The 26,001-nt window shown below is 44.9% G+C and overlaps 1 protein-coding gene across 1 annotated transcript in view; it reads left to right on the top strand.

Annotated features, from left to right (window-relative positions):
• DSCAM (DS cell adhesion molecule) overlaps positions 1-26,001 on the top strand; it is an 827,097-nt gene that overhangs the window by 648,317 nt on the left and 152,779 nt on the right. Inside the window, exons 13-15 of the mRNA XM_042237343.2 lie at positions 20,553-20,749; positions 22,544-22,640; positions 23,374-23,502. Of these exons, the coding sequence (XP_042093277.2) occupies positions 20,553-20,749; positions 22,544-22,640; positions 23,374-23,502 (423 nt within the window). The remainder of the gene's footprint in view (positions 1-20,552; positions 20,750-22,543; positions 22,641-23,373; positions 23,503-26,001) is intronic.

Genomic DNA, 26,001 nt, shown 5'->3' with positions numbered 1-26,001 from the left:
ATGATGATACATATTATTTACCATTGGATAAATGGAAAAATCCATTATTTATCATTGGAAAAGACCCTGATGCTGGGAAAGATGGAGGGCAGGAGAAGAAGGGAGTGACAGAGGAGGGGGGATTGGATGGCATCACCAACTCAGTGGGCAAGAGTTTGAGTAAGCTCCAGGAGATGGTGAAGGACAGGGAAGCCTGGCATGCTGTAGTCCATGGGGTTGTAAAGAGTCAGACGTGACTTAGAAACTGAACAATTATTTACCAAATTTATTAATACTTCATTTAGAACCTACAAAGTGGAATTTACTTTGAAATGTGATTTTTTTAACCTGATTAACTTTTTTATTTATTTACTTTACAATACTGTATTGGTTTTGCCATACATCAACATGAATCTGCCGCGGGTGTACATGAGTTCCCAATCCTGAACCCCCCTCCCTCCTCCTTCCCCATACCATCTCTCTGGGTCATCCCCGTGCACTAGCCCCAGGCATCCTGTATCCTGCATCGAACCTAGACTGGCGATTCATTTCCTACATGATATTATACATGTTTCAATCCCATTCTCCCAGATCATCCCACCCTCTCCCTCTCCCACAGAGTCCAAAAGTCTGTTCTATACATCTGTGTCTCTTTTACTGTCTCGCATACAGGGTTATCATTACCATCTTTATGTGTTAGTATACTGTATTGGTGTTTTTCTTTCTGGCTTACTCTGTATAATTGGCTCCAGTTTCATCCATCTCATTAGAACTGATTCAAATGTATTCTTTTTAATGGCTGAGTAATACTCCATTGTGTATATGTACCACAGCTTTCTTATCCATTCATCTGCTGATGGACATCTAGGTTGTGTCCATGTCCTGGCTATTATAAACAGTACTATGATGAACATTGGGGTACATGTGTCTCTTTCAATTCTGGTTTCCTCAGTGTGTATGCCCAGTAGTGGGATTGCTGGGTCATAAGGCAGTTCTATTTCCAGTTTTTTAAGGAATCTCCACACTGTTCTCCATAGTGGTTGTACTAGTTTGCATTCCCACCAACATTGTTAAGAGGGTTCCCTTTTCTCCACACCCTCTCCAGCATTTATTGTTTGTAGACTTTTGGATCACAGCCATTCTGACTGGTGTGAAATGGTACCTCATTGTGGTCTCGATTTGCATTTCTCTGATAATGAGTGATGTAGAGCATCTTTTCATGTGTTTGTTAGCCATCTGTATGTCTTCTTTGGAGAAATGTCTGTTTAGTTCTTTGGCCCATTTTTTGATTGGGTCATTTATTTTTCTGGAATTGAGCTGCAGGAGTTGCTTGTATATTTTTGAGATTAGTTGTTTGTCAGTTGCTTCATTTGCTATTATTTTCTCCCATTCCGGAGGCTGTCTTTTCACCTTGCTTATATTTTCCTTTGTTGTGCAGAAGCTTTTAATTTTAATTAGACCCCATTTGTTTATTTTTGCTTTTATTTCCAGTATTCTGGGAGGTGGGTCATAGAGGATCCTGCTGTGGTTTATGTCGGAGAGTGTTTTGCCTATGTTTTCCCTACAGTGTGTTTAAATCTTTAAAATCTCTAAGATACCCTCATCCTAACAAACTGTTTTTGTTTTCCCCTCCTGGGCCTGGCCTACATATACATACATAGAAAAGCCCTTTAGCCTCGGTAGAATGTAAATCTAGTTGGGAAAACAAGTTCACAGATGCAAATATTAGCTGGAGGAAGATAACTGACATTCTACACCTGGCACAGTCTACAAAGGGCTTTTCATGTGTTTGATCTTTGCTGTGGGTCTGTGCTGAGGCAGCCATCACCATGGCACCCACTGAGGAATGGGCTTAGCGGGTAAACAGTCACCTCGGTGCACAGCCTGAGTATCGACAGAGCCAAAACTCAGAGGCTGCTCTTTTGATTTCAAATCCTGCACTTTCCCACAACACCTAGAAAAAGACTGAGTGGTTTTGGGGGGGAGTGAGGGATGAGGCCAAGAAGAGCTCTAAAGCAGTGGTTCTCAGCTGTGTACATTCCCCAGAGTCATGTGGAGCACTTGCTAGGACCACCAGCCCCAGAACTGGCATTTCTAGCAAGTTGCCAGGTCATGCTTCTGCTGCGAGTTCAGGGACCACCCTGTGTGTGTGTGTGTGTGTGTGTGTGTGTGTGCACGTGTGTACATGCACTAAGGCACTTTAGTCATGTCTGACTATGAGCCTATGAACTGTAGCCCACCAGGCTCCTGTCCATGGGATTCTCCACGCAAGAATACTGGAGTGGGTTGCCATGCCCTCCTCCAGGGGGTCTTCCCAACCTGTGTCTTTTGCATCTCCTGCACTGGCAGGCAGGCTGTTGACCACCAGTGCCACCTGGGGAGATATATGTAATGTATTTGTTTGACTGTGCCGCGTCTTCATTGCTGAGGGGGCTTTCCTCCAGTTGCAGTGAGCAGAGGCCACCCTTCGTCGCCTTGTGCACGCTTCTCATTGCGGTGGCTTCTCTTGCTGCAGAGCACAGACTCCAGAGCGTGGAGTCTTCAGTAGTTGCAGCTCCCAGGGCCTAGCGCACAGGCTCAGTAGTTGTGGTGCATGGCCTTACTTGCTCCTTGGCATGTGGGATCTTCCTGGATCAGGGATCGAACCTGAGTCCCCTGCATTGGCAGGTGGATTCTTTAACACTGAGTCACCAGGGAAGCCCAGGGGCCACTCTTGAAGAACCACTGTTGTCATCAAATGAATAACAAAAATTGACGGTTGGACTGTAAATGTGCACATCTATTTTTGAAAGCTGCTTGGCATTGTCTCATAAATTTAAAGATACATATATATATTGACTAGAAATTGTATTCCTCTAAATGTTCCCTAGAGAATTTCATGGATAAATGACTGTTATTCATGTACTAAAATTTTGATGCTCACATTGTGATGTCCAAATTCTGAACCCTCTCAAGTAAGTAAGCCATAAATATTCATGCAAAGAAATATTATACAGCAATGAGAATACCTGAAGCCTCCATATATATTATATACACATATATATATATGAGATGGTTGTGACATCACCAACTCAGTGGACATGAGTCTGAGCAAACTCCAGAAGACGCTGAAGGACAGAGAAGCTTGGCGTGCTGCAGTCCATGGGGTCGCAAAGAGTCGGACATGACTTGGTGATAAAAGTATAATACGTGTAGCAGATATCATGTAATCATAACAAAGAATGAAAGATGGAAGAGGGGAAATAACAGAGCATGACCTAGTATATGGACAGTTCAAAACCAGGCAAGACTTAACTCGGGCACTTAGAGATGTATACCCAAGGGGTATGACTATGTTAAAATTCAGGCTCCATCTCTATTGTGTGACTTGGAATGAACCATTCTATGCCTCAATTTCTGTGCTCACAAAATCAGGGTAATGATAGCATTTACCTCTTAGGGCTGCCGTAAAGATGTGATCAGTTGTTCAGTCATGTCCGACTCTTTGCAACTCCATGGACTGTAGCCCGCTAGGCTCCTCTGTCCATGGGATTTTACAGGCAAGAATCTTGGAGTGGATTGCCATTTTCTTTTCAAGCTGTAAAGATTAAAAGCTAAAAAAATGATTAACATAGGGCTTAATACATGTTAGCTATACTTAGCATCATTATTACATCAGGTATCTCTGAAAGAACTTTTTGTGTCCCTGAAACTAGCATAGTCAAATGACAAAGACATGCAAGGAAAAAAGATGATAATCAAATTAAATAAACCAAATATTATAACCAAATCCAGCTAACCAGCTTAATAAAAGCAAGTGTGCATTGTATGCAAGCAAATGGGAACGTCTCATTAGCAGCCAAATGAAGAAGTCCTGGGGGAAATGAATATGGACACAGGATGATGGCCAACTGGTTAAATGGCTTCAAGGAAAAAGCAAAATGAGAGAAATTGTAAAATACGGCAAGGATTTCAGAGTCCATGGCAGGATCGAAGTCATGGTCACTGACCTGTCTTGAGCAAGATTCTTCAAGAGGAGGAAGACCCTGGGAACCTCTGAAGATGGAGATGGCCTCAGCACAGCTGCCAGAATACCCTGCCCTGGATTCCAGGGAGCCCCAGGGTGGTAGACATGGCCACTGGTATCAACAGAATGAGGCTCAGGTCACCCCGGGAGTGTGAAAGTGGGAAATGGTTTATATTGTTCCCTTTGCCTCTCCCTGGAAAACAGCTGTATGGGAAGGAAGCCTCTGCCTAAAAGTTAGAACGTGGCTTTAGACAGAACTGTTCTGTGTTTCCATCCCTAAGCCAGGAAAACACTCTGATCTGGTTTCCATGGAAACCACTTGCCTCTCAAGAACCATATGTGAATATTTTAGAAGGAAGAAGTCTTGGCTGGGAGGGAACCCACCTCAATGCCCCCGCACAGGGCCGCTGGCAGCCTGAAATCCTCGCATGCAGTTGGTTAGACATTTGTATCACTTGTGGTCCTTTCCATGGGCCCTTGTTTTTCGGATCAATATTCTGGACATCACTTAATTTTTCATGATGACAGGGTCTGTTTTCTTACAATTTTTAATTTATGTTTTACTATCACTGTTGGCAAAAAAGTCTGCTTAATATTTTCTCTACTTAATTATTAGGAAGTTTTCTTATTTGACAGAGTGTAGAGTCTATATACGTGACCAGAAAGGCTTAAAAAAAAGGGGGGGGGGAAATGACTGCCTATCTCTATGTGAATTTGAGGGAAATACTATTTTTAATCTTTTGGTTAATGTTCATACTTGTCTTGCAAAATAACCCAACTTTAGGGACTTTGCTGGTGGTCCAGTGCTTAGGAATCTGCCTTGCAGTGCAGGGGATGGGGGTTCAATCCCTGGTCAGGGAACTAAGATCCCACTTGCCTAAAAGTAACTAAGCCTGAGTGCTGGACCTACTGAGCGCATGTGCCCTGGAGCCCACACACCACAATGAAGATCCTGCGTGCTACAACCAAGACCCATCAAAGCTAAATAAATAAATATTTTTAAATGAAAATTTTAAAAAAACAACATTCTTTCAATAAGGTAACTTGAAAACACATACAGAGTGAATGTAATACGAACCCTAAATGTCCTCTGTCTTTACCCTGACACATTTAATCAAGTCATGGGGCCCTGGCAAAGCTGCCAAGAAGTGGAGATGTTGTTATTCTTGTTAAAATTTAACATCAAACACAGCCCACTGTAGCTTGGAAACACGTATTTGATTAATGGTTATAATCAAAGTAACTTCATTATGTAAGCATAATAACCCAGCCGAGGAGATATTTTAGTATGTGCTAAGAACTTATTAATTCCTGGCTGGAGAAATCATTTTCTTGATGAGGATTAGCACTGCCCGGTAGGCAGTCTTCCTTGTTGAAACTTTTATGAACAATATGTATTTGGACAGGAGGCATTTCTGATTCTGCAGCAGAGATAATAGCACTCTGTGTTTCTTCAGGGCCTTTCTGAGGACACACTCAGTGGGTTCCATACACATAATCTCATTAATCCCCATCACAGCCTCGGGAGGCTGGAGGCCCCATTTTTCTTACAGATGAGGAAATGGAGACGCAGCTGAGAGGCAGGGACCCCAAACCAGGAGAAAGCCGCTCGGTCTTTGAACTTTGAAAAGAAGCAGAAAAAGAAGCAGGCACAGAATTGCAAACAATTTTCTCTAGCAAAGGGCAACAGACACTTTCAAGAATAATGCTCCATGTACCGGTGATCATAGCAGCCTTCTTCCCAGGAGCCAAAATGCAGAAACAACTTCATCGATGGATGAACGGATAAGCAAAATATTGTATCTACGCACAACAGAATATCATCCAGGCTTAAGAAGGAAGGAGAGTCTGACGCATGTTAAAACTCGGGTGAACCTCGAACACATTGTCACTGTTGCTTAATTGCTCAGTCATACCCAGCTCTTTTGCAACCCCGTGGACTGTGGCCCACCAGGCTCCCCTATCCATGGGACTTCCCACGCAGGAATACTGGAGTGAATTGCCCTCCAGGGGATCTTCCCGACTCAGGGATCGAACTGATGTCTCCTGCATTGGCAGGTGGGTTCTTTGCCACTGAGCCACCTGGGAAGCCCTTGAATACATTAAGCTAAGGGAAAGAAATCTGTCACAGAAGGACAAACATACTGTAAGATTCCACCTAGAGGACGTACTTGACACAGTCAAATTCACAAAGACAGAAAGTAGAATGGTGGGTGCCAGAGGCTGGGGAGCAGAGAATGGGGAGTTACTACTTCATGAGGACAGAGTTCAAGTTGAAGAAGATGGGAAAGTTCTGGAGATGGACGATGGTAAGGTTTGTACAATGGGGTGAATGCACTTAATGTTATTGGACTTATGGTTAAAATGATCAGTTTTATATGTTGTATACTTTGCTCCAATAAAGGAGAAGGATGGGGTGGAAGGGATAAATTGGGGGATTGGAATTGATGCATACACACTACTGTGTATAAATAAATAAGGACCTCCTGTATAGCACAGGGAACTCTACTCAATACTCTGTAATGACCTGTATGGGAAAAGCATCTTAAAAGAGGGGGTGTATGCATGTATGTGTGTGCATGTGTGCGTGTGCGCGTGTGCGTGTGTGTGTGTGTGATTCACTTTGCTGTACAGCAGAAACTAACACAGCATTGTAAATCAGTTGTACTCCAAGAAAAAAAATTTTTTAAAAGAAAAAGAGAAGAATCCTGAGGAGAACATGTGACCACGGGTTCCTCAGTCGCCCCAGGTAATGTAAGGATCAGAACCACAGTGACAGAGAAACATGACATCAGAGGTCCCCCTCTGTTGCCTTGGTAATGAGAAAAGTGGAGGCTGCTGGCTCCCGGTCCTGCTTCAAGGCTGCAGTTAGTGTGCCCCAACCTTGCCCCAGAGACTCAAGAGACCCCTCCCAGCTTCCTTACCCCTGAAGGTAACCAGGATATTCTTGTCTACCTGTCACAGCTGTGCCTTCCTAGGAGGCTGGGCGCTTATAGCATGGAGGGTTGGTGTCTGGAGTATGTGGTCAATCCCATGGCATGGGGTCGCCAGCTCCCAAGGGACCCTGCACTTAGGTTTCAGCTTCGTCAGCCACCATATTGAAGTTCTTAATAATTTTATCTTTATTTTTTCGATATTTGTTTATTTACTTTTGGCTGTGCTGGGTCCTCATTGCGGCACTAACTTTCTCTATTTGTGGCGAGCGAGGGCCGCTCTTCCTTGCGGTGCACGGGCTTCTCATTGCAGTGGCTTCTCTTGTTGTGGAGCACAGGCCCTAGGGTGAGCGGGCTCAGTAGTTGCGGTACACAGGCTGAGTCTCTGAAAGCTGCCTGGTGCAGCTGCCTGTGGAATGTGGAATCATGGCATGTGGAATCTTCCTGGATCAGGGATAGAACTCTTGTCCCCTGCCTTGCAGGTGGATTCTTAACCACTGAACCACTAGGGGATTCGATAATTTCATCTGTAAATGTGTGTTTTGTGATAAAGTTGAATGGAATAATGCAGCATGAACTGGGCACTTGAAATCTCCGCTCCTGAGTTCTCCTATCTGCCGCCGCCTCCCTGCCTCTCCAGGATGGAGGGTTGTCTCTAGTTGCGGCGAGCGAGGACTACTCTTCCTTGAGATGCACGGGCTTTTCATTGCAGTGGTCTCTCTTGTTGTGGAGCTCAACTATCTTCCTCTCAAGCCCTTGGCCCCAGGCCTCCCCTTTATTGCATCCACTCATTCATCGCTGCCATCCTCCGCCCTGTGAGGATCTGGGTGTGGGCTGGCATCTCCATGGAGAATATAAGGGTAGCCTCTCTGCTGGAGGCAGCTGCACCAGGCAGCTTTCAGAGAGCAATTCAGGGTACCTGGGGGTCACCCACCCAAGACGTGGGTGCAGTGGTCATTCTAATGGGAAGGGCACCTTGAGTTCGTAGGGTGCACATATGTGTTTGCAAGTCGCAAAGTGTGCCCTGGGAGCCTGGGAGGGCTGGCACAACAGTGAATATAAACCGTCATGGCACATGCGGAAAACGAGACTACAGAAGAAGGAAAAAGGGCTTCATAGTTGATCAGTTTACTGGCACCTTACTCCTGCTTTGTTAACAAAGGTCTACACATTTTCATTTTGCTTGGGAACCTACAATTGTGGAGCCTGTCCTGCTGGCCTCAATGATCAGATAGACAATAGGCTTGCAGGAGAGATGTTAGGGCCCTTATCTGTAGTTGAAGGAAGGGAACCACCAAGGACATCAGGGAAGTCTCCCCTGAACAGGCCCAGCCCCAGGTAGAGGGGCTTCCAAGGATGCTCTGATGCCCCTCCACCCAGCAGGTGGCATTCTGTGCCCTGTGGACCAGCCTCGGGGCCTCCACTGTGGTTGGGCAAAGAGCTTTGCCCTTGGGTCCAGAAGGCCTGGGTTCTCCTTCTGGGGCTTTCATTGACTTGTTGATGGCTTCAGACTCTAATTCTGTTTACCTGCTCTGATTCTGTTTCAGTGTGGGTACCTGGAATTAAGCACTCTCTTCTCTCCTGGGAACATGTGTATCACTGTGAGATCAGGGGTGTAAAAGTGATGTGAAACTTGAGAGGATACACAGGTTCAGGCATATGATTTTTTTAATTTTTTTTTAATTTCCCTGGGTCTTTGTTGCTGTGTGAGCTTTCTCTAGTTGCAGTGAACGGGGGTTACTCTTCATTGAGGTGTGTGGTCTTATTGCAATGGTTTCTCTTGTCACAGAGCACAGGTTCTAGGGCATGTGGGCATCTGTAGTTGTGATGCATGGACTCAGTTGCCTCACAGCGTGTGAAATCTTCCCGGACCAGGAATGGAACCCATGTCCCCTGCATTGGCAGGTGGATTCCTATCCACTGCGCCACCGGAGAAGTCCCAGATATATGATTCACTTCATGAGACTTAGCTTAGACCTGCTTAGCTTCTCCAGACCCTAGAGAAAGAAGGGGAAGAAGGGAAAGAAAAGGAAGGGCAAGATTCATCATCTTTGGAAGTAAAGATAATTTTACTGTATGACTTTTATGGTGATACTGATTTTTTTTTTATTCTTTTGTTTAAAAATTATTTATTTGGCTATGCTGGACCTCAGTTGTGGCATGGTGGGATCTTTAGCTTCAGCATGTGAGATCTTTTAGTTACAGTGGTCCAGGGGCTAAGACTCCAGCTTCCCAATGCTGAGAGCCTGGGTTCAATCCCTGGTCAAGGAACTAGATCCCACATGCCACGACTAAGGTGATACTGATTGTTTTCATCTTACTAGATGAAATAGAATTTTCGAAAAGGGAGTAGAAGAGGGTCAGAAAAGAGAAGGTTCTCATCTAGCCAGGTTTAACCCTCCAGTTCTATTTCCTTACTTATAAATAAAAAGGAAAGGACAAGATGTCAGAGATGAAATAAATACTGAAATTCTCTTATGTGTTAGTCTTAATTCGCTTCCCTTCAAAGTAGGTGTTTGGTGTCTGGTTCTCTTTGATCATCTGCATAGACATATGTTCGTATAAATTTAAATCCAATGAATCTGCCAGAAATGTTATTTCTATATCATTCACACGTATTTGTAGTATAAATTGGAGCCTACTAAAAATGGCACTTACAAATAAGTCTCAGGTCATTTCTACAGCCTGAGTTTCTATCCAGTGAGGTTGCTGTGTGTAGTGAATACATACAGATACAGTATACAGAAAATATCTCAGCACTGAGTCAGAATTCAGGAAAGTTAACTCTTGTTATTATGGGATGGTGACACAGAGAGGGAGAAGGAGAAAGAGGAAGAAAGAGGGATCCGATGAAAGGAAGGAAGCTAGACAGGCAGGAGAGAAGGAAGAAGGGAAGAGAAAAGGGACAGAGTGAAGGGGAGATTAGAAATAAAAAGGAGAGTGGGGAGGGAAGTGGGAGGAGTGTTCAGAATGGAGGGGACATATGTATACCTATGGGTGATTCATATTGATGTATGGGAAAAAATCACAATATTGTAAAGTAATTATCCTCTGCTTAAAATAAATTTTAAAATATTTTAAGGAAGTGAAAAGGGAAAGGGGAGGACAGTCAGAGCTGGAAAGGCCTTGGAGATCATCCGTTGAGCTTTTTCATTCAAGGCTGTATGTGAGGACCACTTGAAGAACTTTGAGTAAACCCATTCCTGTGCCCAGCCCCCCAGAGTCTCTGGTTCAGTTGGTCTAGGGTAGGGTCTGGGAGGCTTCCTCCATGGCTCAGCCATAAGTGCAGAAGACATGTGTTCAGTCTCCAGGCCAGGAAGAGCCCCTGGAGGAGGGCATGGCAATTCACTCCTGGATTTTTGCCTATAGAATCCCCATGGACAGAGGAGCCTGATCAGCTACAGTCTGTGGGGTCCCAAAGAGTTGAACATGACTGAAGCAACTGAGTACACATAGGGCCTGGGCACTGGTTTATTTTAAAAACCAGATGATTCCACTTCTAAGATGCACCCAGGATGAGAGTACCTTGTCCCATGCAGCTCACCCATAAATCAGGTGAGAACACCAAGGCCCAGGGCAGCCACCGTCTTGCCCGCTCACAGCAGCGTGTACACAGATGGCACAAGGTTGGAGCCCAGCCTCCTGGCTTCTGGTCCCCTTTCTCCCCTCCTCCTCTGAGAGGACCAGTGCTCTAACCCAAGGCAGCCAGACCCCAAGCCACAGCAGCAGGGTCCAGACTAAAGCACCTCCCAGGGGCTTCACCCTGAGCGGCAGAATTCCAGAAGGCAGCTGCCACGTTAATGCCTGATCTTTGCAACACGCACAGATTCATGTTTTCACTCAAGTCTATTTTATGTGTTCAGAGTAGTAAAAATCATGTGTTCAGTAAATTTTGATTGACTGGTGAAATAACAGTGAAAATAAATTTTGATTCAAATCTCTGAATGAAATGTTCATTGCAAAACACAGGCAGCGGGTATATGGCTGTTCAACTTTCTGTGTGTTTGAAAATGTTTATAGTCATGTGGTAGGAAGATGTAAATATATAGTTGAAGAAGTAGCTAAAGAAACAAAAAGAAGAAGTGGCTCATAGAATGTGTTCATGTCTCAGAGTATCTCCCTCCCTAGAACTCCCACCTGGAGACCCTAGTGTTCCTGCCTCAGGTTGGAGAAGCCTTGCTGCCTTGTTCTTGACCCCACACCCTCCTCTGCCACCTCTATTCTGACCATGTGGAGGGACTGAGGCATTTCCCAGGTTGCAGGTCAAATATGGGAGGTCATGGGTGTCCAGGAAGATTGGCCACCTCTATGGGAGTCATTATCTGTGATAATGATGGTTTTAGATAGAACAGGACTCCTGAAAGTCAGAAGCTTCCCAAGTGGCTCAGAGGTAAATATCTCCCTGCCAATGCAGGAGGTGCAGGAAATTCGGGTTTGATCCCTCAGTGGGGGAGATTGCCTGGAGGAGGTCATGACAACCCACTCCAGTAGTCTTGCCTGGGAAATCCCATGGACAGAGGAGACTGGTGGGCTACAGTCCATGGGATTGTAAAAGAGTCAGACATAACTTGGTGACTCAACAGCAACAACATGAAAGTCAGCTTCTGGTTGACTCTTGCATCTGGGCCTTTGACTCCCATTCTGCTTCTCTGGTTTTCTCTTTCTCTGTGAAATGCAGGGACTGAACCAGATGATCTTAACAGTCATGTTGTCTACTTGGGGCTTATCCAGGACACTTGGTATTTCCTTTTATTTCTTTCTCAGTGCTTTCAGCAGAGCTAAAGAAGGAAAAAAGAAATGAAATTGTATTAGGACTAGTTTTATATTACTGATAGAGTCATGAAAACAGAAGAGTAAAGTTTGAGAAATAACCTTTCATATCAGTGATGTATTAATATAATTTTTATTTTTATATATATCCTTGTGTTGAAAAATCAATGTGTATATCAATTTATTATTGAATTCCTGTCAAAACATGCAGTGATATGCTGTTCATATTTGAATAGTCATGTATGGATGTGAGAGTTGGACCATAAAGAAAGCTAAACACTGAAGAACTGATGCTTTCAAGCTGTGGTGCTGGAGAAGACTCTTGAGAGTCCCTTGGACAGCAAGGAGATCAAACTAGTCAATCCTAAAGGAAATCAACCTTGAATATTCATTGGAAAGACTGATGCTGAAGTTGAAGCTCCAATACTTTGGCCACATGATAGGAAGAGCCAACTCATTGGAAAAGACCCTGATGCTGGGAAAGACTGAAGGCAGGAGAAGGGTGCAACAGAGGATGAGATGGTTGGATGGCATCATTGACTCAATGGACCTGATTTTGAGCAAACTCCAGGAGTTAGTGAAGGACAGGGAAGCCTGGTATGCTGCAGTCCATGGGGTCACAAAGGGTCAGACACAACTGAGTGACTGAACATCAACAACAACTGTTACAAATAAGGTTGGTTATTGTGCTCAGTCACCCAGTCATGTCTGACTGTTTGCAACCCCTTGGACTGAAGACCACCAGGCTCCTCAGTCCATGGGATTCTCCAGGCAAGAATACGGGAGTGGATTGCCATGCCCTCCTCCAGGGGATCTTCCCAACCCAGGGATCAAACCGCGTCTCTTGCATTTCCTGCCTTGGCAGGATTCTTTACCACTAGCACCACCTGGTAAGCCCAAGTTTGATGATTGCTCTGAGGTAAATTCACACCTTCTCAGTGCTTCTGGAAAGATGGGAACACCCTTTGAAATCATTCACATCGTGGCACACCCTCCTATGTTGTATTCTGGTAAATTCTTAATTTTCAAACAACTAGCCGTTGGGAGAGGAGGAAGAGAAGAAAGCACCAGTTTCTAGCATTTGTGAGTTTGTCAGTTTCACTGGTATAAATCTTCCCACTTGGCCAATTTCAGACTAAGTAGACGGCATCCCTGGACCACAGAATTGATCTCTATGCACAGGCTCGGCCCTCCGTGGCTGTAGCAGCAGCTCCGCTGTACCGCTGTCTGTTTGCATGGCAAGGAAGTAGGTCAGATGAGCCTCCCTTAAACAGGAAGAATGCAGATCTGCTGAACATTAAGGTGCTGGTAGGCGATATTGTGGTTAATGAAGGAAATTTACAAACCAGTATATAATGAAGTACAACAGCTGTCTCTTTAATGGGTAATTTTGCAGGAGAAGCACCGGGCATGCAATCTTTGAACAAAGCCCTCTTGGTCTTGGTTTCCTTCTCTCCCACTAGCAAGGCAGCCTGGCCTCCCTTGGTTCTCAGCCCTGTTACCCCATCCATTCGTTATGCTTCAGAGACCCTTGCAGAGAGCCCTGCTCCACTGACATGCTGTCATCTCTCAGCACTGGTGACTGTGATGAGCGAAAAGGTCATGGCTTCAAACATTAGCATTGCAAAGAGATGTGAAAATGATCAGTCTCTTTAAAGGGCTGAGAATACTTGGGTGAGACAGAACAAGGGCTCGTCAGACCATTTCTGACCATGAATCAGAACTAAAATACCCATTTTGGTGGGGGCATTCCTCCGAAGGAGAAATATGAGTAAAAAGAGAAGATTTTTCGTGCAGGGTAAGATGGACAAATCATACACCGGAGGGTCAGGGTTTAGTCAAGGTACTTCTCCCATGTAGAAAGCAATAAAGCTTTTCATTAGTTGGAAAAGGAAAGGGCAGACAACAAGCAAGCCCTCTGAGCACAGTTGCATTTTCTTGGAGACCACTAATGTGTTCCTCTAGTTGGCACTTTCAAAGGGATAGGAAATTACATTCCAAGCAGACTCCAGCCTTCTGAATGCATTTGCTCCCTGTGTAGCAGCTCATGAGGTTGGACAGAAACCCTTATTCGGCATCTGTCTTCTGGTTCCTGTGGCCAGGGGTGGGGTTCCTTTGATTTTGACCAGAACACTTCTCCGCTGAGGGGGGCCAGGCTCGGCATGGCTTGGCAGAAGCTCAGTTACTGTACAGGAGACTGAACTTCACAGAGGTGCTCAGGTGGGTCACGCTCACGTCACTGAGGACTCCGGAGTTTACATCCGAGATCCTCTGTCCTGAAGAACCTTCACCTTCTCACTCGGTTGGATGACAATGCCGTTGGTCGAATTATTTAGTTCTCTGGAGATAACACAGAGGAATTCTGCCTGATCCTCGTTCCCATAAGGCAATGGCACCCCACTCCAGTACTCTTGCCTGGAAAATCCCACGGGCAGAGGAGCCTGGTAGGCTGCAGTCCATGGGGTTGTGAAGAGTCCAACATGACTGAGCGACTTCACTTTCACTTTTCACTTTCATGCATTGGAGAAGGAAATGGCAACCCACTCCAGTGTTCTTGCCTGGAGAATCCCAAGGACGGGGGAGCCTGGTGGGCTGCCATCTATGGGGTCGCACAGAGTCAGACACGACTGAAGCGACTTAGCACTAGCAGCCTTGGAATATAAAGTACTTAGAGCGGTAAAATAACCCAGACTTGAGAAGTGATCACACTCAATGTGTCTTCACAACAAATCTGTATTTTTTCATACCCTGCCATGTGACACGTTTCTTTGCCTTTTTTTCCCCCCTTATTTAGCAAATAGCATGCACTGAGAAATCCTCTGTGTGGCCTTTAGCAGCTCACCACACTGGGAGGCATTAGTGTGGATTAATTTCCAGAACACAGCTCTGCCGCTGGAGTCTCTCTACTCTGTGCTCAACAAAGGCGACTGTAGGAACTGCTTCTCTACAGGAGGGGCCGGGGGGCATATTCCAGTTGTTAAATTGTTTGTGGGCTTCCCTGATGGCTCAGACAGGAAAGAATCTGCCTGCAATGCAGGAGACCCAGGTTTGATCCCTGGGTCAGAAAGATTCTCTGGAGAAGGGAATAGCAACCCATTCCTATATACTTGCCTAGAGAATTCCAAGGACAGAGGAGACTGGTGGGGCTATAGTCCATGGGGTTGCAAAGAGCTAGACTTGACTGAACAACAAACACTTTTGTTTTTCATACTGTTAATAGAATAATTATTTCTCATTATTTAGGACGCTGTACAATGCAATGGCCAGCCTTAGACATCTAGTCCTCACTATCAATGTTTTCCCTTCTTCTGTTTTGAATCCAGGAAGCCAATAAAACAGTAAACCAAACCCTGATATATAACCTCTACAGACATGGATATGAGCTGACTCATTAACTTCTAAGTCCCACAGTGCCCCTGTAAGTCCATTCCACATTAACCCATCGTCTGCCTGAGATCCCGGACAAGCCCGCCCAGGACTCCAAATGCCTACAGCCCTGGACATTTCTGTTGGTCCCTACCCTCCACTACATTTAAGATGCAGAAGCCCCAGCCGGCACTCCACATCTCCCCACCTTAGTCCATCCCCTCACCCCCAGACATGCCCACATCTCAGCATCAGTCAGGATGAGGCCCGCAATCATCACTGCAGCCCCCATGAGGGGAAAGCAAAAGAGCCAGTCCCTGCTTTAAATTCACCCAGCAATTCCACTCTTGGGTATAGATCTGAGAAAAACAAAAGCACTAATTCAAAAAGATACATGCCCAATCTTCATAGCAGTGCTATTCACAACAGGGTATGGAAGCAACCTAAATGTCCACCAACAGATGGGTAGATAAAGAAGACGTGGCACATATATATACAATGGAATCCAACTGATCCATAAAAATAATGAAAATTTGCCATTTGCAGCAATATGGATGGACTTGGATGGCATTCTGCTAAGTGGAATAAGTCAGACAGAGAAGAACAAATACTCGATGATGTCACTTCTATGTGGAATCTAAAAAATACAACAAACTAGTGAACAAACCAAAAGAGACTCACAGATACAGAGAACAGACTAGTGGGGAGAGGAAAGGGAGAGGGGCAAGACGGGTAGGGGGTTAATAAGAGTTATTATGGGATTATATGAAATCATGTGCGTGAAACTTTTGAAAATTGTGAAGTGCTGTAGAATTTAAAGAATCTTTCACTCAATAAAATGTCTTGCCCCTCCCCCTTGACCCTAGAAAGCGAAGGCAATACTAAAATCCACTGAATTATACACTTGAAGCAAGTGAGTTTTGTGGTATGTTTATTGTACCTCATATATAGGTACAATATAATATAGTATACCGAGGTACAATAAACATACCACAAAGAAATAGAGGAAAACAACAGAATGTGAAAGACTAGAGATCTCTTCAAGAAAATTAGAGACACCAAGGGAACATTCCATGCAAAGATGGGCTTGATAAAGGACAGAAAAGGTATGGACCTAACAGAAGCAGAAGATATTAAGAAGAGGTGGCAAGAATACACAGAAGAACTATACAAAAAGATCTTCAGGACCAAGATGATCACGATGGTGTGATCATTCACCTAGAGCGAGACATCCTGGAATGTGAAGTCAAGTGGGCCTTAGAAAGCATCACTATGAACAAAGCTAGTGGAGGTGATGAAATTTCAGTCGAGCTATTTCAAATCCTGAAAGATGATGCTGTGGAAGTGCTGCACTCAGTATGCCAGCTAATTTGGAAAACTCAGCAGTGGCCACAGAACTGGAAAAGGCCAGTTTTCATCCCAATCCCAAAGAAAGGCAATGCCAAAGAATGTTCAAACTACCGCACGATTGCACTCATCTCATACACTAGCAAAGTCATGCTCAAAATTTTCCAAGCCAGGCTTCAGCAATACGTGACCCTTGAACTCCCTGATGTTCAAGCTGGTTTTAGAAAAGGCAGAGGAACCAGAGATCAAATTGCCAACATCTGCTGGATCATGGAAAAAGCAAGAGATTTCCAGAAAAACATCTATTTCTGCTTTATTGACTATGCCAAAGCCTTTGACTATGTGGATTACAAGAAACTGTGGAACGTTCTCAGAGAGATGGGAATAACAGACCACCTGACCTGCCTCTTGAGAAAAATGTGTGCAGGTCAGGAAACAACAGTTAGAACTGGACATGGAACAACAGACTGGTTCCAAATAGGAAAATGAGTACGTCAAGGCTGTATACTGTCACCCTGCTTATTTAACTTATATGCAGAGTACATCATGAGAAATGCTGGACTGGAAGAAACACAAGCTGGAATCAAGATTGCTGGGAGAAATATCAATAACCTCAGATATGCAGATGATACCACCCTTATGGCAGAAAGTGAAGAGGAGCTAAAAAGCCTCTTGATGGAAGTGAAAGAGGAGAGTGAAAAAGTTGGCTTAAAGCTCAACATTCAGAAAACTAAGATCATGACATCTGGTCCCATCACTTCATGGCAAATAGATGGGGAAACAGTGGAAACAGTGTCAGACTTTATTTTTGGGGGCTCCAAAATCACTGCAGATGGTGACTGCAGCCATGAAATTAAAAGACGCTTACTCCTTGGAAGAAAAGTTATGACCAACCTAGATAGCATATTCAAAAGCAGAGACATTACTTTGCCAACAAAGGTCTGTCTAGTCAAGGCTATGGTTTTCCAGTGGTCATGTATAGATGTGAGAGTTGGACTGTGAAGAAAGCTGAGCACTGAAGTGCTTTAAAACTGTGCTTTTAAACTGTGCTTTTAAACTGTGCTTTTAAACTGTGATGTTGGAGAAGACTCTTGAGAGTCCCTTGGACTGCAAGGAGATCCGACCAGTCCATTCTGAAGATCAACCCTGGGATTTCTTTGGAGGGAATGATGCTGAAGGTAAAACTCCAGTAATTTGGCCACCTCATGCGAAGAGTTGACTCATTGGAAAAGACCCTGATGCTGGGAGGGATTGAGGGCAGGAGGAGAAGGGGACGACAGAGGATGAGATGGCTGGATGGCATCATGGACTCGATGGACGTGAGTCTGAGTGAACTCCGGAAGATGATGATGGACAGGGAGGCCTGGCGTGCTGTGATTCATGGGGTCGCAAAGAGTCGGACGTGACTGAGCGACTGATCTGAACTGATACTGGTTAATAAAATTAAAAATTATCTTAAAATGGTTAGAGGGAAGGAGGGATCAAGACCAAAGTTTGGGGATGGTGGAGCAGTTCTGCTGCTTCTCAGACGCTCAGGAAGAGGAATCTCACCATGGTTGTGGGCAACTTTCTTTAAAATGTGGGCCTCATGGTGCTTCTTTTGCTCCATTCCCAGCCTGCCCACTCCACGTTGTGTTATCTCTGCCATATGCCTCCTGACTATAGAGAAACTCCACAGTGTAGGGTCTTCCGTGGGGGTCCAGGCTACAAAACTTGGAGATCTCTGCCTTGTTGTGTGTCTCAAACCACTCTAGCCGGCTACAGGGAGGACATGCCCTGGCATGTGCCAGTCTCAGGAGAAGGCACAGCATTTCTATGGTCAAGTGGCCAGGGAGAGGCTCTGGAGGGCCCTGAGGTGGGCGGCAAAGAATAGAGCATGAGCTTGACCTTATGAATGAGGGAGAGCCCTTTCTCCCATGATTGGGAAAATTAGGTAAGAAGTAGATAAAAAATACAAATTTGTTTTAGTTCTTTTTCAATTCCTGTTTGTTTTTCATATCTTCTTGTTCCTTTCTCATGTTTTGAAAATATCTTTAAACATTTTGTGCATTATAATTTCAAGGCCTGTATCTCATCATGCTGGCATCTGAAGCCCTTGGGGGCCTGATTCTCCATGAGTATAGATTGTTTTCTCACGCGTTTTACTATTTTTTTCTGTGAGCTCATGTTAGCAGAGATTCATCTGGGAGAATCCCAATGGGCCTGGGTGGAGATACCTCCTTCTAGAGTGTGTTTGTGTTTGCTTTTGCTGGATTCCTCAAGTCCATTTCCACACTAATTGTTCAGTGACTAAGTCATGTCCAACTCTGCCCCCCCATGGACTGCAGCACGCCAGGATTCCCTGTCTTCACTATCTCCTGGAGTTTGCACAAACTCACGCCCTTTGAGTCAGTGATGCTATCAACATCTCATCCTCTACTTCCCCCTTCTCATTTTGCCTTCAATCTCCCCACAATTGAAGGCTTTTCCAATGAGTCTGCTCTTCCAACTAGGGGGCCAAAGTATTGGAGCTTCAGCTTCAGCATCAATTCTCCCAATGAATATTCTGGGTTGAGTTCCTTTAGGGTTGACTGGTTTAATCTCCTTGCTATCCAAGAGACTCTCAGGAGTCTTCTCCAACACACTAGTTCAGCCACTCAGTGTCTGATTCTTTGTGACCCCAAGGACTGCAGCATGCCAGGCCTCCCTGTCCATCACCAACTCCCGAAGCTTGCTCAAACTCATGTCCATCGAGCAGGTGATGCCATCCAACCATCTCATCCTCTGTTGTCCCCTTCTCCTCCTGCCTTCAATCTTTCCAGCATCAGGATATTTTCCAATGAGTCAGTTCTTCCCATCAGGTGGCCAAAGTATTGGAGCTTCAGCTTCAGCATCAGTCCTTCCAATGAATATTCAGGAATGATTTCCATTAAGATTGACTGGTTTGATCTTGCAGTTCAAAGGATTCTCATGAGTCTTTTCCAATACCACGGTTCAAAAGCATCATTTCCTCAGTGCTCAGCTTTCTTTATAGTCCAATTCTCATATCCATACATAACTACTGGAAAAACCATAGCTTTGACTAGATGGACTATGTTGGCAAAGTAATGTCTCTAATTTTTAATATGCTGTCTAGTTTAGTCATAGCTTTTCTTCCAAAAAGCAAGTGTCTTTTAATTTCATGGCTGCAGTCACCATCTGCAATAATTTTGGCACCCAAGAAAGTGAAGTCTGTCACTGTTTCCATTGTTTCCCCATCTATTTACCATGAAGTGATGGGACCAGATGCCATGATCTTAGTTTTTTGAATGTTGAGTTTTAAGCCAGCTTTTTCACTCTCCTCTTTCACTTTCATCAAGAGGAATTTTGATATAGAGGGAGGGAACTTGACAAGTTTCACAAATAAAGTTTCCCATTCTCTCAATACATTGAGATGAGATTCCCTGCTTTAAACTTTGGGAGAAGTCTGGTTGTGAGGTCTGAAGAACTGTGGGTTAGGGATGCCAAGAGGTGATTTCAAGGATTGATTAGCCAATCGGTGGACTAAGAAGGTTTCAGAAATTCCCATAGTTGACAACGATAGTTGGAAATGTAGGTGATTATGGAAGTGAAAGTGAAGTCGCTCAGTCGTGTCCAACTCTTTGCGACCCCATGGACTGTAGCCCACCAGACTCCTCCGTCCTTGGGATTTTCCAGCAAGATACTGGAGTGGGTTGCCATTTCCTTCTCCAGGAGACCTTCCCAACCCAGGGATTGAACCCGGGTCTCCCACATTGTAGGCAGATGCTTTACCATCTGAGCCACCAGGGAAGTCGATTATGGAAGGAGGAGTGTAATTCTCAGCAGAAGCCCCTTTTCCTGTCTAATAAGCAAGTCACATCATTTTCTTGTGTGTTTTAGGGAACATAAGTTTACTTTCCACAGGGATTGGAAGAGTAAGACCCGCGCACCACACCCCTCCCCCCCAATAGGAAACCGCACAGCAATTTCTGCTTGGGGCTCATTGAGTCCAGTTTCATTTTTCTGCCACCCTTCCAACTCTTTTGATCATGATTCTTGCTCAACCAATACATTTCAAAGAAACATCTCAAATGCAATTGTGCCATGTATTATGGTGGGGAAACCGTGAACCCTGCTTTGCCGAATAAGTTGTGTCATTTTTGGATTTTCAGTTCCTGCGATGATTACATCCTACCCAAACACCACCCTGGCCACTCAGGGTCAAAAGAAGGAAATGAGCTGCACGGCCCACGGTGAGAAGCCCATCATAGTCCGCTGGGAGAAAGAGGACCGGATCATTAACCCTGAAATGGCCCGTTATCTCGTGTCCACCAAGGAGGTGGGGGAGGAGGTGATTTCTACTCTGCAGGTAAGAGCATGGCAAATAGGACAGATGAACACCTACTTTCACAGGCAGAATAATCCTGTCCTTTCACATAAGTGAGTGCATGTGGGGGAAAGCCACAAATCATCTTTTGAAATAGTTACAACGGGACTTCCCTTGGTATTCCAGTGGCTGAAACTTCGCCTTGCAATGCAGGGGGTGCTGGTTCAATCCGTGGTCGGAGACCTAAGATCCCACATGCCTCACAGCCAAGAAACCAAACAACTTTTTAATAAAAAGAACAAAACAAAAAACAAATTCAATAAAGGCTTTAAAAATGGTCCATGTCAAAAAAAAATCTTAAAAGAAACATATATGAAATACTATCTCTCTATATATAAAGGGATTCCACAGTAGCCTGCAAAAATAGTACTTTATCCTACATGTGATTAAGAGTGAAATTATTGCCAACATGGCAGGGAAACAAACTGTAATAATAATAAGAGAGAAATGGCATATTTTTTAATTTATTTTTTTATTGAAGGATAATTGATTTACAGAATTTTGTTGTTTTCTGTCAAACCTCAATGTGAATCAGCCATAGGTATACATATACCCCCTCCCTTTTGAACCTCCCTCCCGTCTCCTGCCCTGTCCCACCCCTCTAGGTTGATACAGAGCCCCTGTTTGAGTTTCCTGAGCCATAAAGCAAATTCCCATTGGTGATCTATTTTATATATGGTAATGTAAGTTCCTGTGTTACTCTTTCCATACATCTCACCCTTTCCTCCCCTCTCCCCAAGTCCATAAATCTACCCTCTATGTCTAGAGAAATAGCATCTTTTAATGACAGGTAATTCTGGAGAAATGACAGCCTACACTGTGCACTTTTTTTTAACTTCCTGAAAAAAAAAAGTCAGGAGGATTCTGCCACAGAAATATTATAAGGAAAATATTTTGCTTCTTGGGGGAAAACCCAGAGTAAAAAAGTATTGCAGTCTCTTAGAATTTTTAGCACTGCCGGTAGTTAGCTGAGTGGGGCTCAGCTTTTAATATGGGGGAGAAATGATGCTGTAAAACACACATGAGAAAAAAAAAAGAAAAGCCTCGTGTTTGAAGCATGCATATTGATTCACTCTCAGGTCCAATGTTGGAGTCCTGGGAGACCAAAACTTTATTGCAGTGTTTATAGATCTGTTTTGTTTAGGCAGGATTGCTCTGGCTGTTTTAAAAATCCACTATGAGATTTAACCAAAACTCCGCCCAATGACACTGTTTAAATATACACAAATATAGTATATGATGGTCTGATGGACACTCTGCCAGTGATGTAGAGAAACTTCATCAGCACGGGCTCTACTGGCTCATGAGAAATATTTTGGAAATTGTTTGCTAATTAAGGAAATTGCTAATTGTTGCTATTTAAGGAAATTGTCTTTTAGAGACAAACATACATATATCAATAATATGAAGAAGACATTTAATAAAACATTTCTCTCGACTTAAAAAATAATCCACTATGAGATTTTTTTTTTTAAGTGGGAGTATGTGGAATATATGTCAACCTGAACGTGACATCCTACATAAATTTCACATCCAGTTTAATGAGCTGGCAGCTGACATGGATCGTGTACACTGAATCTGTCCATCTGCACATTTACGATTGTGCTGAAATAATTTGTTCTCAGCTTTCTGTGTCCCTGTGTGTGAGTGTTTACATGTGTGCTTGGGGCTGGGAGGAGAGTGAGAGTAGAGAGACTTTGTAGCCAGGAGCCCTTTGAGTTGTTCTCTCTCTGCATTCCTCTGGGTAAGATGAATTTCTCTCTGCTTTACACATAGATTTTGCCAACAGTAAGAGAAGATTCTGGCTTCTTCTCCTGTCATGCTATCAATTCTTATGGGGAGGACCGTGGAATAATTCAGCTCACGGTGCAAGGTAGGACGGACAGAACCTAGGGGGAGAAACTCGGTGGTGTCAGGACAGTAAGTGTGTGCCCAGGCTTGGGTGTCCCAGTGGCCTCAGCTTGATACGTCATACTTGCAAGTCCTAAGAAGATGTTGAATCTGAACAAAGTTGGTGCTAAAGCTTCATTTTGCAGATCTCACGATTATACCAAGGTGCAGCCCCCAAACAGAGGGAGCATAGTCCATAAAGGAACTGGGTCAGCTGACTGGGCAGCCTGGACAGTGTGCCTTTCTTGTTCAAATTTAGGAATCATTAGATGTTCTGCCCCTGGAGGAGGGAAATGGCAACTCACTCCAGTATTCTTGCCTGGGAAATCCAATGGACAGAGGAGCCTGGCAGGCTACAGTCCGTGAGGTCGCAAAGACTCAGACACGACTGGGTAGCTAAACAACAACTAGATGATCTGAATGAGAGTTTCATATCTGGGGCCAAACTAGTTTCTGAGTTAATAGATCCCAAGCCAGACTGGAAGAGTGACATGTAAATCTTCAGCTTTATAAGTGCTGTGAAGATTGGCAAATTTGGAAAAATAAAATTGTTCCATCCTAAAATGTGATTAGGAAAAAAATACTTCCAGGTTAAAAAAAAAAAAGTCTGCCGTGTTGAATGCTGACAAAGCTTTTGTGAATCACTCGGGATTTTCACTAGCATCTTATGCCTGAACGATGTTCAAACTAACCCAGGTTTTCTGTTGACCATACAGAGCCCCCAGATCCTCCTGAAATTGAGATCAAAGACGTGAAGGCACGCACCATCACCCTCAGGTGGACCATGGGCTTTGACGGGAACAGCCCCATCACGGGCTATGACATTGAATGCAAAAATAAATCAGGTAAGTCCTTCATTTCCTCCAGCTGTACTTCCACTTCCAAAAGCTGTTTTATTGGTTGCCTTTTAATGTAAGCACAGCCTGGACTCCAGGAAATTCAGAGGGAGCCCTTTTCGCCAGTCTATCTCTTTCCTTGCGTGAAGCACACCCACCCTCATTTCTTTTGGTGGGAGTGATTTTGTGTTGAGATCTCTGTTGGGTCAGCCCTGCCTCTTTTCTCCTTAAACAAGCAGGACCTCAATCCTGCTCCCTCCCCGTGGGTCACTTTGGCACTGTCACCACCAAAGGGTGCACAGGCTGCTGCCAACCCAACCTGGCCACTGGCATTATTTTTCCCACCTCCCCATCTTCCCTCTGCTTCCCTTGTGTCCACATCCCTGAACACTGGCTGCGTTCAGTGTCCGTGGGCTGAGCTGAGCCATGGTGGTTTGTGCAGAGGGCCACATATTGCTGAGACAGCACTGACCCGGCAGGGACCTCCTGGACGTGCAGGCACAGGCTGGTGGCGCAGATGCAGCCAGGCACTCCTGTGCTTCCTCTGGGCAAGTGGCCAGCTCACCAAGAGCCCAGAAATAAGACAAACCAGCTGTCGGGACCACATCAGGCACGCCTGTTGATCATCTTAAAGTGACAATGACAGGGCCACTTCGGCCAAGGGGAGAGTACCACCACTGTGGCTCCAGGTCTGGACTTGGACACGAAAGGCATGAGGAATTAGAGCAGCATCAGCTCGCGAGGGTTTGATAGTCTCGCAGTCCAGGAAAGTGGCCTTGTGTCTCACTTTCTAGGCACCGTGCATCACTTCCCAGCGCACTGCCATGACGCAGTTACCCTGTGCGCTGAAGCTGGAGCAAAACATGAAGCTGGTGATGTGTGGAAAGGCAGGTCAGGTGGGCAGAAATGTTTCTGTAGGAGCAGGCAAGGGGCGGGGTGGGGCAAAGTGCGAGACTGGATGAAGAAGTTAAGTCCAGAAAAAGGTTAAGGGTGGGGGTTAAGGAAAAGAATTACTGAGGATGAAAACAGCTTGCATCAAACCAAGAACAGAGGTCATAGCAATAGTGCTTAAGGATGGCTAGAAGTCCTAGGTTAGAGATGCATAAGAAAAAATGTCAGAAGAGCCGTGGTGACCAGCTTGGTTCCCTGAGCCACAACCAGAGACCTGGAAGTGAGCTGGTGCTGCCATGGACCCTGAGAAAGCCTCCTGAGAGGAGCATGGTGGCTGTGGTCACACAGCCCCCTGGAAACCAGATCCCATGCAGGGGATGGATGTAGAGGGTGGCCAGGGAGCAAGCTAGGGCAGTGCTGAACCAGCAGGGATCTTTCAGAAATCAGTACCCACGGGCTTGCCCAGGGCCAAGGGCAGAGAGGAGGCCCTGCCTTCATTCTAAAGAAATACGAGCAGGATGGAACCAAAGATTGAGAAGTTCTGAGATCTGGGTCTTGAAGTCTCTTAGGTGAGGCAGGCATGTTCTTGCAGAGAACAAGCTGGAAACTGAGGGCAAGAATGAAAACTCAGCAGGAACACAGACGCACACAGTGGGGATACTCTGCAGAGTCTACAGAGAGAGGGACAGACACCCCACCCCAAGCCTCGCAGATCGGCGCTAATAGAATGACTGCAGGTCTGGGAGCTAGTGCCCACAAAGCCAGTCAGGGGAGCAGCTGCGTGCCTCTCTGTCTTCAGGGGATCGGTCATTTCCAGGTGCTCGTGATGACCCAGTGGTTCCTCAAGGGAGTTTGGGTTCAGCATGTCCCTGGCCCTCTTACCAGCTGTAAGCACCCCAGCCACCATCCTCCTCTGTGAAATGAGCAACCACAGCATCACCTGTGACAAGGGTTCCTCAAAGGCTGCCCTCCCATCCCTGGACCACACAGTTACCATGGTTACTCCCACCTGCTGCTCAGACCCCACTCCTCATTTGACCTCCACAGGGATGCACCCCAGGTCCACATTCAAGCCCATGCCTCCCTCTCACGTGCTGCTGCAGTCTCTCTCCTTTCCTTTCCTGGCAGATATGTGAACTCATATTTAACTGTGTGTCTATGTGTCTTTTTTAATTTATCAATATTTTCTTTTATTGAATCTGGGTTTTGACTCAAGTTAGAAAAATCGTTCTCTGCACTGTGGTCATAAAATAAATCAGCCTGTTTTCTTCTATCGTTTTGTGTTTCTTTCCCTCCCTTTTCTAAATTGAGATCTCCAATCCATTTGGAGTCTACTCTTGTGTACATTGGGAGAGATGGATCTGATTTTATCTTCTCCAGAAATGGGTCTTCTGTTGCCCCAACATCATTTATTAAAAATCCGCCTTCGTCCAGTGATTTCAGATGCCGCCTTTATCACATACTAAGTTTTCACATGTTGTTGTTCAGTCACAGTCGTGTCCACCTCTTTGTGACCCATGGCCTGCGGCATGTCTACCCTGTCTCCACCATCTTCTCAGAGTTTGTTCAGACTCAAGTCCATTGAGTTGGTGATGCCATCCAACCATCTCATCCTCT

This window comes from Ovis aries, chromosome 1, assembly GCF_016772045.2.
Source record: "Ovis aries strain OAR_USU_Benz2616 breed Rambouillet chromosome 1, ARS-UI_Ramb_v3.0, whole genome shotgun sequence".
NCBI classification, from domain to species: domain Eukaryota; kingdom Metazoa; phylum Chordata; class Mammalia; order Artiodactyla; family Bovidae; genus Ovis; species Ovis aries.
This window is presented reverse-complemented; position numbering and strand designations above follow the sequence as displayed.